Source organism: Phascolarctos cinereus, unplaced genomic scaffold, assembly GCF_003287225.1.
Source record: "Phascolarctos cinereus isolate Bilbo 61053 unplaced genomic scaffold, phaCin_HiC Scaffold_5;HRSCAF=322, whole genome shotgun sequence".
In the NCBI taxonomy this organism is placed as follows: Eukaryota; Metazoa; Chordata; class Mammalia; order Diprotodontia; family Phascolarctidae; genus Phascolarctos; species Phascolarctos cinereus.
This window is the reverse complement of record NW_027555958.1, coordinates 414,780,599-414,792,828: the sequence shown is the minus strand read 5'-3', so window position 1 is coordinate 414,792,828 and position 12,230 is coordinate 414,780,599. Positions and strand designations below refer to the sequence as shown.

General features: G+C 38.9%; 1 protein-coding gene across 1 annotated transcript in view; it reads right to left on the bottom strand.

Annotated features, from left to right (window-relative positions):
• Positions 1 to 2,423, bottom strand: part of SLC9C2 (solute carrier family 9 member C2 (putative)) — a 113,205-nt gene extending 110,782 nt beyond the window's left edge. The window contains exon 1 of the mRNA XM_078155789.1: positions 2,269 to 2,423. Within this exon, the coding sequence (XP_078011915.1) occupies positions 2,269 to 2,389 (121 nt within the window). The 5' untranslated portion in view covers positions 2,390 to 2,423. The remainder of the gene's footprint in view (positions 1 to 2,268) is intronic.
• Between the last annotated feature and the right edge of the window lie 9,807 nt (positions 2,424 to 12,230).

Here is a 12,230-nt window from a genome sequence, read left to right as displayed (position 1 = left end):
CTATATCCACTGCACCACCTAGCTGCTAATGTTCTATCTTCAGATAATACCTATTTAGCACCTGAGTCTATGGCTATATGCTCTATGATTCTACTCAAATCAAGCAAAATCTCAATCAAAGGAACCTTTAAAAAAAAAGGGAAAAAAGTGGGCTGAGAGACTGTTTTATCCTTAATAAAGTAAAGGGAGACTAATTGGATGTTTACATATATTTTCTTGGTTAAAAAGCTCTGACTAATCTACATTTACAGAGTTTATTTTTATCAGAAAAATGCAAATGATATAATTTTATTACTTTCTGTCTCAGTTGACCACCTTAGGTATGCACCAAACCCCTATTATAATAGTACCATAAGAGGCAGTATGACTTACTATGACTAGTACTAGAAAGTACTGAATTTGGCATTAGATGACCTGGGTTCATTCAAATCTTAGCTGTGTCACTGAAATGTGATCATGAGCAAATCATGTCTCTTTCCAAGGCCTCAGTTTTCTCACCTGTAAAATGATGAAGCTGGACAAGATAATCTGTGTTTGCTTCTAATTCCAAAATCCCTATGGTCATCATCACAACGGTGCCATCTGCTTTTGTTTCTGCCCAGCTACCCATGGGGAATTTAATTAAAACAAATCAAAAAAGACTTAATGGTTACCGGCAACATGCAAAGTTCAAGCCAAAGGAGTTTTGTCTGTTGTTTTATCCCACAGGGGTATAGAAATGGTGGCCCCAGTAGAATAGTTACGGGGAGGAGAGAGGCACTATGCAGAGAACAATGAGAACTCTCTAAGAAATGAGTGAGTTCTGTACTGAATGTGAGAACCAATTCATTTGGACCCTACTTTATTCCAGTCAAAACTCATGAGTTTGATATTCTGTATATCTATATATATATGATATATATAGTATATGTCATATATATGTATAAATCATATAGGGATAGATAGGTTCTTATAGTTGGCCTCAGACTGTAATGTAATGTTCACTACTTGTTTACCAAGTTATGAGGCTCACTTGCACAACCACAAGAATGTTGACAAAGATATTTCCATCTTGTTTTGCTCAAATTCCATGTCCAAACACAGCATGGGTGGGATGCCTTGATGCTTTCAAGGAAAGTCCCCCAATTTATTTTTGTACCTCTGGACCATTATCTCTCATCCAACATGAGCAAGTGACCATCTCATGATCACTTAGTCAGTGGAGACGACCCATTTCACTCAACATATTTCCCACTGATATGTCACTTTTGGCTCTCAAGAGCAAGGTCTATCAACCAATGAGATTCTGTATTTTGCCATGCGTGTTTTGCATAGTTGGGTATCAAACTCTATAAACACACGATACTAGAAGAAGGGACCATCTCAGATCATGAGGAAGATCCGAGGTCCACTTTAATTAGAGGGGCCCATGAACACTTTGATAAAGTGCCATTGGCTCAGAGATCTGCCTCAGTCTCTTTTATTGTAGGTTGGACAATTTTAATCTCCACACTAATACAAATAAAACTCTTATATAGTTCCACCTCTAAGCCTTCATAGGTCAGCTAGTCCACATCCCTGCTTTAAAATATTTATCAACTAATCTGAAAATAAGAGAGCATCTAATTTGTTAAGCGCGTACTATGTACAAGGTGAGAGGTAGTATAGTCTAGTGGTTAGACTGTGAGCCTTGGAAAAGACTCAACTCCTATCTATGACACATAATGGTTATGTGACTCTAGGCAAATGACTGATCCTCTCATCATTCCCTGACAACTCTTAAGGAGAGTTTTTAGGAGAGGCTTTAACTCAAAGAAGAGTTTGCTATCTGCATTGCAGAGCCGGGGTGGGGGGGGGTGGGGAGTTTGTGTGTTGGAAGCTCCTCAGACCAATGAAATCACAGGCCTAGTCTGTACTGTACCAGACTATGCTAGGTACTGGATCTTTTAATTAGTCAATTCTTAATTATCTGTAAGGAGAGACATTCACTACCTCCCTTGGTAATATGCTGCAGTGCCACCCTCCATCCCCCAACGCCTCCCCCCAAAAAATCCTTACCACCTGAAAGTTTCTTAGAAATAAATTTATTTTTATCACGTCCCAGGAATTTTCTGTTCTTTTGGGTTGAATTGAGGTCTCATGGGCTCTAAACACACAAAGATGACTAGCCTGCTACTCACCTTGTAGATACAGTGTAACCTTGATTTGCATGTGGTTTAATTGTTTTGGGTGCAGGGGAAAGATTCAGAGACTTGAAAAGGGAGGAGGTTAAGGAACCAAGTGACCTACCTGACACAAAAATGAGGGACAACACCAGCAGCATAAAATGTGGCTCCTTCGAGGTTACTCTGTCTGGCCTCCCACAGAGTAAATCAGGAAGTGGAATATCGTTATTGCGGGAGAAATTCATTTTTCCCTCTGCTTTTCCAATCCCAATGCAAAATCTGATACAATCAGTCACTGTAACTCTACTCCCTGCATACAAAAAGGGAAATGAGAATTTCTAGGGCCTGAGTAAAGTTTTCCTTCCCATACTCACACCATCTGAGCACTTCTCTTCTTACAAATCCCACATGTCTGGGGACGAATACCTTTCTTCCATCTTGTATCTCATTTCCACCTTCAAGAGCTCTTTAAAAACACCCAAATTAGCATTTGAATGAAGAGGGGCTTTTCTCTGGCATCTTTAATTCCCTTCTCCCACTTGTGAATGTATCAACTCCTCAAGAGTGAAATCTTCCCTGTCCCTTCCACATTCCGATCCTCTTCTTCCCTTCCCCATTCCCTCTTAAATCCCTATTGGGGAACAGCAGAGAAGGCTGGAGGGGTTGTGATCAAGGTTTAAAGGATGGGGAGAATTAAGTGTAAGGAAAGGAGCCATCCCATTTTATTTTTCCTGACATCAAGCTATGATCTAAAAAGGCCTATAACATCCTAAAGGATTCTCAAAAACTTTTTAAAGGCACTGTCTTGAATACCAAAGTTTCCCACTACTTATTTTTCTAATTGTTTAGTCACAGGCCACTGGGGAGGGGAAGGGGGGAGAAGCCAGGACACAAAACAGACTAGATGTAATTAATGCCATCATGGCATTTAGTCATGTCAGCTCTTTTTCAAGTGACACCTAGGCTCCAACCATCCTTACTCCCTTATCTCTCCCCATCCTCACTCACCAGAATTTCCTTCTGGCCCTCTCCTCACTACCTTTCTCTGACTGATCTGCCAAGATCACCAATATTTCCTTCCGATTCCAATCTGAAGTTGAAACAAAGTGAAGCCCACTCAACAGCACAAGAAGAGAAGCTCAGCTCCACAAGGTCAGTTAACTACAGCCTGGTGGCCAACTGACCAGCATGGAGCTGGCCATCCACATGCCTCTCATTGGCTGCTGATCTACCAATCTCCGCTCTCATTGGCTACATGTGCTGTCCCTAACACCAATCCATAAGAACTTTGGAAGCCAAGCTCCAAAGAAGCCTGAATTTGCATTCACTTCTCTGCCTGAGTCTTCACACATTTAACCAACTTGACTTGTCTTCTTAACTTGAACCAACAAACCAGGGTCATAGTATCATAGATGTGAAATTGGGAGAGATTGTAGAGAACATCCAGTCTGCCCTTGTCATTTTACAGATGAGGTAAAGAGGTGATAAGTTGTCACGTCAGGATCTAAACCTGAATCCCCAGTCTGTAAATCCAGTCCTCTTTCCACTATACATTAAGTACAACTGCAGATAATTATAGGCCTCTGTAAATCTGATTACTCTCCTTCTTCAGTTATTTCCCCAACCATCCTTCCATTCTACACTAGAAGCAGGCTCATTTTCACCCCAAGCTGCCTCTACTCTGGCCATCTTCCTTATCCACTTTATCTGCCTCCCATTGTAATATATGTATATATGTATAATGTATATCTGATACATATACATTTATACACATATTTATATTCATGTAAAACTTTTGTGTATATACACGTGTGTATATATGTATTGTGTGTATACATGGACATACATATATACATAGGTGTATATATTGTACTCACATAATGGCATATACATGTGCATGTGCACATGTCTTGGACACATCTGTGTATACATCTTAGATATATGCATACATGCATACAAGACATGTGTGTATGTGTTTGTTGTATATATGTATACGTGCACACACACACACCTGTTCAGCCCCTAAGTATTGATTTCAGCTACACTAGGATTCACATGAGGTAACATAATCAATAGAATCAACTTACCACTTAAATTACAATGGAATTCAATGCCAAGCCACTCACTTTTGTCTACCGTGTGATTCTGGCCTCATTAATATGTATAAAATGTTTATTTGTGTTGCACAATTAATTTAAAATGTACCAACCTGGAAAAGTTAGAGGAGCAAATAATTTGAAGGATAATATTTGATATAAAAGCAAATTTTTAGGAATTAATTTTGCTATTGTCATCAAAGTGAAGAGTATTCATTCTTCCAAATTGTGGATAATGAATGAAAAATATACACATGCACAAACACACACACACACACACACACAGAAAAACAGAGAGTTAGAGACAGAGAGAGACAGAGACGAGAATACGGGAGTCTGACCCTTATCAAGAACTTGGAGTATGAAAGAATATCATGCAAAGGAGAAAGAGAAGGAAAAGAATGGATGTATACTTGCAGTTATAAAATATATTTGCAGCTCTTGCTAAACAGTGGGTTGGATGCTCTAAAGAGGTAACAGGTGCCTGTCCTCCAAGGAATGATATAATAAAGCCACAGAAGCTATAAGGTGAGAATCACCATTCATTAAGAGACAGAGGAAGAAGAGAATACTACTGATAATTGGTGATTGTATGTTCAATGGTACTGAAGTAGCTCTGTTAATCTGTTAACCTGTTGACAATGAAAAGGTTTATTGTCTTCCTGAGGCACGTATCCAAGATATTAAAGAGAACTTCCCAAGACTTGTAAAATGGATAAACACCACCTAATTCTGGTGATTCACTTAGGCACAGATGATACTGCCAGAAAGAATCAAAAAAGGATTCCATAGATTCCAAAGTCTTAGCCAAGAAACCAAAGACCTGAAGGTGTTTTCCTCACTGGTGCCCACTTAAAGCAAGGGATGTGAAAGAGAAAAATTGACTTGGGAAATGAAGAGCTAGATAAGATTTGTGTAGCAAGCAGCCTCCTAGCCAAGGATGAAGGAGAAGGCACCTGAGAGCACCAGCCTCTCATTTTACAGATGAGAAAACTGAAGTCCAGAGAAGGAAATTAACTTGCCCAAGGTTACACAGATTCCAAATATAAGAGAAGGAACCTGAACATATAAGTCTCTTAACTCAGATCTAGTACTCAATCTGCCATGTAACACTGCCTCTGTGTCTTTACAATTGAATTTCCAGAGTCAAATGAAGGATTTTATATTTATTTTTATTAAGGTTTATCTTTCCATTCCATTCCAGCCAGTCATGATCTTTTCCAATTCTAATTTTGTCATTAATGTATTAGTTAACTTTCCTAGTTTTAAGTCATTGTTAAATTTTATGGGCTTACTATCTATGCTTTCATTGAAGTGACTGACAAAAAAATTTGACAGAACTGGATCAAGGATCCATCCCTAGGGCACACAAAGAACTCCATCCAAGTAGAACAATGAGTTAATCATCATTCTTTGGGTCCTTAGTCAGCCAACCTAAACATACCGTCCTATGGTCAACATCTCTTGACCTCTTCCACAAGGATAACCTGACTTTGTCAAATTCCTTGCTGAAATCTAAATAAACTATGTCCAAGACATTCCTCTAATCTACTATTATAGTAACCTTATCAAAAAAGAGGAAATTAATCAAGCATAGCTTCTTAATAAGAATATGCTGGGTCATAGTGATCACCTCCTCCCTAAGTCCTCAAAATATGTGTGTAATAATTTATTCTAAAATTATAACAGAAATTGTCATCAAGATCACTAGCCTAAGCCTGAAGCATCCATCTTCTTCCCCTTTTTGAAAATCAGGACATTCATGAAACCCAAATCCTGTGGTACTTCACCTGTTAGCCATGTTTTCTCAAAGGTCACAAATGGCAGTTCAGCAAATATTTACACAAAAGCTTTCAGCACCCTGAGATGCAGTTCATACCCACCAAGTGAGAAACTCATTGAACACAATTAAATACTCTTCTACCATCTACTTGGTTTAACTAGGGTTTCAATTTCACATTTAACATAAGTTTATGTTTAGCTGTCTGAAGATAAATGCCCTTGGTGGTAGCAGGAGGAAAACAAGCATTTATTAGGATACCTTACTATGTGCCAGGCACTACACCAAGTGCTTTACAATATTATCTCATTTGATCATCACATAAACCCTGTGAGGGGGGGCAGCTAGGTGGCACAGTGGATACAGCACCCACCCTGGAGTCAGGAGGACCTGAGTTCAAATCTGGCCTCAGGCACATAATACTAACTGTGTGGCTCTGGGCAAGTCACTTAACTCTGATTGCCTTACTAAAAAAACCAAAATAAATAAAAATTTTAAAAAATTAACCCTGTGATGGAGGTACTATTATGATCATCCCCTCCCTATCCCCCAGTCTTCCCAAAGCTCACGAGCCCCACCTCCTTCATCTAAACCTTATAGGCAAAGGCTGGTTGTCCTCTAGTTTTTCAACACCCTTCCCAAAATGTGGCACCCCAAAATGAATACTCCAAATGAGATCAGATCCAGGAAGGGTGCATTAGGATGGTCACCTCATGCAACCTAAAATTAATTAGCTTTCTGTTTGCCAGGTAATTCTGGTTACTCTTATTGAGTTTTCTAGTCCCTTAAAACCCTCAGACCTTTTTTAAAAAACCTGTTGCCTTTTTTGGCATGACTGCCCCCAACTTGTGAAGTTGATTTTTTTCTTTAACATAAATGTAAGATTTTATATTTATACCTATTCAATTCCATCATCTTGGATTGATCCAAGATCCTAGCACCTATCATATGCCAGGCACTGTGCTAAGTGTTGGGAATACAAAGACAGATAAAAGACAGCCCCTACCCTCAAGGAGCTAGCAGTCTAATGGAGGAGATAACATATAAACAATTATTTACAAACAAGGGATAGACAATAAATTTGTCTATCTTCTCAACATGGTACTGCAATCAATCTGCTTGGGCTGATTTTTAGTGTTGTTTTTGAAGTACTGAACTCCATGTGCTGAACTTCATTTTGTTTTCTGACCTTCACTTTGTATGCCCTTCTTCACAGAAGTAGGAGTTCCCACCTTAGGAGTGAGTTCCTGCCTTAGAAAACCTGCCAAGAAAGATACCCGCCCCAATCTTATTCCATGATCCTTATATGGTCCCAAAGGCAGGATTAACCAATCGCTTGTTTGGCTTCTGTAACTTCCCGCTTACGCAACCCCCCTGACAGTTCCTCTGTGGCCTCTGCCTTTATAAACTCAAGCTCTGCCCCTGATCGGGGCTGCTTGATTTGGGTGTGCATACCCCTTGCAGCCGCATGCTAATAAATCCACATTTCAGATTATGCCTGGGTCTCCTTCGCTGATTTCTCTGTACAACATTTTCATTTACAATTTTGTAGTAATCGTGTATATTGTTCCCCTGGTTCTGCTTTCTTCACTCCACTTCAATTCATATAGATCTTACTAGGTTTCTTGAAATACCTTACATTTGTTTTTTATGATACAATAATATTCTATCATATTCAAGTAAGAAAATTTGCCTCATTTCTCACCAACGAGAACCACAGAGTTCAAATCCAGCCTCAGACACATAACACTAGCTGTGTTACTCTGGGCAAGTCACTTAACCCTAATTGCCTCACCAAAAAAAAAAAATTATAGTTCCGGGATGTCTGTGTTTATCATTAACATGACAATATATATAGCATAACAAAGCACAACATGTGTCCCTAAAATACCAAGATAAGAAAAGTCCCATCATTCAAGACAGTGTCCAGTTCAAGGTGTCTTGCCCTGAACAGTCACAAGCAGAAGAATGCTCCTGATCAGCTTCATCCGGCCTTGCTGACACAGGAAGGGATGTTTTGGGTTCAGTCAGAGAGCAAAGCAAAGCATATCCGTAAGGCCCTACCTAGTAATATATATACTGTTGCTGTTGTTCAGTTGTTTCAGTCATGTTTGACTCTCCATGACCCCATTTGGGTTTTCTTGGCAAAGATACTGAGTGGATTGTCATTTCCTTCTCCACCTCTTTTTACAAATGTGGAAACTGAGGCAAACAGGGTTATTGATTTGCCCAGGGTCACACAGCTAGTGAGTGTCTGAGGCCATATTTGAACTCAGGTCTTCCTGATTCCAGGTTCTGCATTCTAATACATATACCACTGGATACTTTATACGGTAAAGTTCTAGTACTTTACCATACTGTAAATTGTACAGTTTACCTCCTGGCTTTTGTTAATACTATAGAGGATGCTTGTGTTGGGGAAAAGGGGATTTATTGTGCATCCTATATTTCTTCTTTTTCTTTTTTAATTTTCTTATTGATCTTTTGAACCATTCTGGACTTGGTATGTGTTCCATAATTTTTCATGGTCCAACAGAACTTCTTGTCTTACGTTCTTTTTTATTTGGGATTATTTTTCTGTTTGTTTTTGTTTCAAAGATCCCTCTTTGTTCTTTTAAAATTAAATTAATTTTTTTATTCTGAACTTTAAAAATACCTCCAAAATATAAGCATTCCCATATACAAAGTAGAACATAAAGGGGACTTTATTTTATTTTTGCTTTTAGGCAATTGGGATTAAGTGACTTGCCCAGGGTCACAGAGCTAGGAAATGTCAAGTGTTTGGTCTGAGCCCAGATTTGAACTCAGGTCCTCCTGACTTCAGGGCCAGTGCTCTATCCACTGTGCCACCTAGCTGCCCGATAAAGGGGATTTTATAAGAAACCATGCATCTCTGTGTCATATAGCTTGCTTTTTAAAGAAGTACACAATACAGTCAATCTGATGGGGGCGGGGCGCAAGCCAAGATCTTCGCCCCTTGCCCCAAAGGGAATCTGACTCCCATTTGTCTACAGGCCCCAGACCCTCATCTCCCTTTGAAAGCCTTAGTTTACCTTTTAATCTTATTCAGATGCACCTTTAACCTAAAAGAATCTGGCTCCCTTTTGTCTGATCCCCAGAAAGGCCTTACTGTGGTCTCAAACGGTTGCTTATTGACTCCCCTTATCTCCCTTTGAAAGTCCTAGCCCCACCCTTTGATCTTGTGCAGATGCCTTTCAAACTTCTGCCTTCCTGCTCCCTCCATTAGCTATTTGCATTATCTATTCAATCTCTCAGACCTTCCAATTGGAATTCTCACCTAGACCCTTTTCCCAGCTCCCCTTCTCTGGCTACCCAAAGTTACTTCAGGGTATAAAAATTCCACCCTGGCCCCCATTCAGACTCTGAGAATCTCAAGCTCAAAAGGCTGAGACTTTCTCTTGCTTGACCATCCTCACAGGTGTTAATGGCTGAGAATCTCGCATGCCCCAAAGGCTGAGCTTTTCTCATGCCCACTAGTCCTTATGGGTGTCACCTGGCCAATGCAATTTATCACTAATAAACTTTTCCTCTGGCCGAAGAAGATTTGAGTTGAATTCACTCAGCAGGGACCAGTACCGCAACCTTGGGGTCTTCCCCAGCAGCACCCCAAAAGTCCTAGACCTCTTCAAATCCTCAGCTTTCCTAGAGGTAATGTTCCTTCCCAAATAGAGCAAATGTAAGAAACACAAATGTTGATACATGAACCTACGGCAAATAGGAAGTTAGGTTCCCTCAACCACCAAAAACTATAATCTTTTGCAGCTAAAGAAATTCTAACATGAAGTTTATCTAATACCTTTATTTTCTCACTATGCTGCATCATTGACTTTCCACACTTGGGCTTAAAGCCTAAAGGACTTACACTAGCTTTGAGGGCATAATTTTAACTCAAAACTTGAGTTTTAAATGCAAACAATTTAAATATGTAATAAATGAATGGGAGCTCTTTACAACAGTAGGGTAAACAAGACCAGTGAAGAACCTAGTAGGATACCAACCCCTTCACAAGGGCGTATCATGCCTCTCATTTTTTTTTCTACTGTGCATAGCCATGAATGTGCATTGTTGCCAATATGAAAGTAAAAATGAGATCACTAATAAAATCATTCAAATGTTTGAAGTCACAAAAATTAAACCCACAAATGTTGAGGATTCACTGGACATTCAACACATTACTTTCAAAGCTGTCTCACTTATCTGTGCCTCCTTCTGAACTTCCTTCTGCTCTCTTCTGGGCATTTATTTTTGTGTTTCAATGGTCCTTTTTTTCTCTATTTTTGAGCATCACTATTGCTAGTAACCCTCTTCCCCCAAATCTTTCCCATCATAAAAGTTTTTTTTTTAAACTATTGGGACAAATAAACATAGTCAATCACAACAGTGCCACACAGTGTCCGTGTCTGAAAATACATGGCTATTTTCTGCTCTGCCAGGACAGATGAAGTTGTGGCTGGTTATTGCTTTGATCAGAGTTCTTAAGTATATAATTTTTTTGTTTCTTTACAATACTATCTTGCTGTATAAATTGTTCTTCTGGTTCTGCTTACCTCATCCTACAATTGTTCATACAAGTCTTTCCAAGACTGACTGAATTGTCTATATCATCACTTCCGGTAGCACATTATTGTACTACATTAAAATACCATAATTTTTTCAGTCATCCCAACTGAAGGGCATTCCTTTAATTTACAATTCTTAGGGTTTTTTTCCCCCTCTTAGTCTGCTCTTCAAGATCTGCCCTATCCAGTTCTTTTTTGCAGCGGCAAAGAATTAGAAATTGAGAGGATGCCCATCAGTTGGGGAATGGCTGAATAAGTTGTGGTTTATGAATATAATGGAATACTATTGTTCCATAAGAAATGATGAATAGGAAGATTTCAGAAAAACCTGGGAAGACTTATATGAACTGATGCTGAATGAAATAAGCAGAACCAATAGAACATTGTACACAGTAACAGCAACATTGTGCAATGAACAACTTTGATAGATTTAGCTCTTCTCAGCAATGCAATGATCTAAGACAATTCCAAAAGACTCATGATGGAAAATGCTACCCATATCCAGAGAAAGAACTATAGAGTCTGAATGCAGATCGAAACATACTATTTCCTCTCTATTTTTTTTTCTTCTTTCTCATGGTTTTCCCCTTTTGTTTTGATTCTTCTTTCACAACATGACTAATGTGGAAATATGTTTAATATGATTGTACATGTATAGTCTATATCAGATTGCGTGCCATCTTGGGAGGGGAAAAAATTTGAAACTCAAAATCTTATAAAATGAATGTGGAAAACTAACAATAAATATATTTTTAGATCCACCCTACCATCCCGCTCAACCTTTTCTCGTCCTATCCCTTCCTGTTTCTCTCTTGAATTTGCTATATCTCTACATCAAATTGTGAGTGCTTGCCTTCTTTTGTCTGGTTTTGATAAGAGATTCATCTAATATCCCCTTTCTCCCACCTCTTCATGTTTGCCTGCTCTTCTTGTACATACTCCCTTTATAAGAAATGGTAAGTTATAATCCTTTCTTTCTCCTTTCTGCTCTAGAATAGTCCATTTAATCTGCCTTTTCCTTACTTTCTGAAAATCCTCAGAATAGAGCCAATTCATCTCCACTCCCATTTATCCTTAAACCAGCTGATTCTGAGGGAACACTCGTTTTTCCCCCATCAGAATGTTAGCACTTCATCCTAATACAATAGCCCCTCCAATTGCTCAGATAAATTTACCTGTCTAAGTTTCTCTTGACTCATGCTTATTTTCAAAGTACCTTTTCAGCTTGTCTTTTCAACAGAAACACTTCAAAATCCTCTATTCCATTAATAAGTCTTTTTTCCCCTGTAGGATTATAGTCACTTTAAAAAAAAACCACACATGTCCTTTGCAGGGTAAGTTACTCTTCATTGTAGGGTTTGTCTTTTGCCTTTTGGAATATTGCATTCCAAGATCACTCATTTTTAATAAAAGCAGCTAGGTCTCATGTGATTCTGATTGTGGTTTTCTTGGTACTTGACTCTTTCTGGCCACTTGTAGAATATTTTCTTTGCCCTGGAAATTCTGGATTTGGGCTATAGTGTTTCTGAGACTTTTCTTCTTGGAGTTTCTTTCATGAAGTGTTTGATGGATTCTTTATAGTTTTACTTTGTCCTCTGGTTCTAACAGATCTGGAAAGTTTCCACTTATG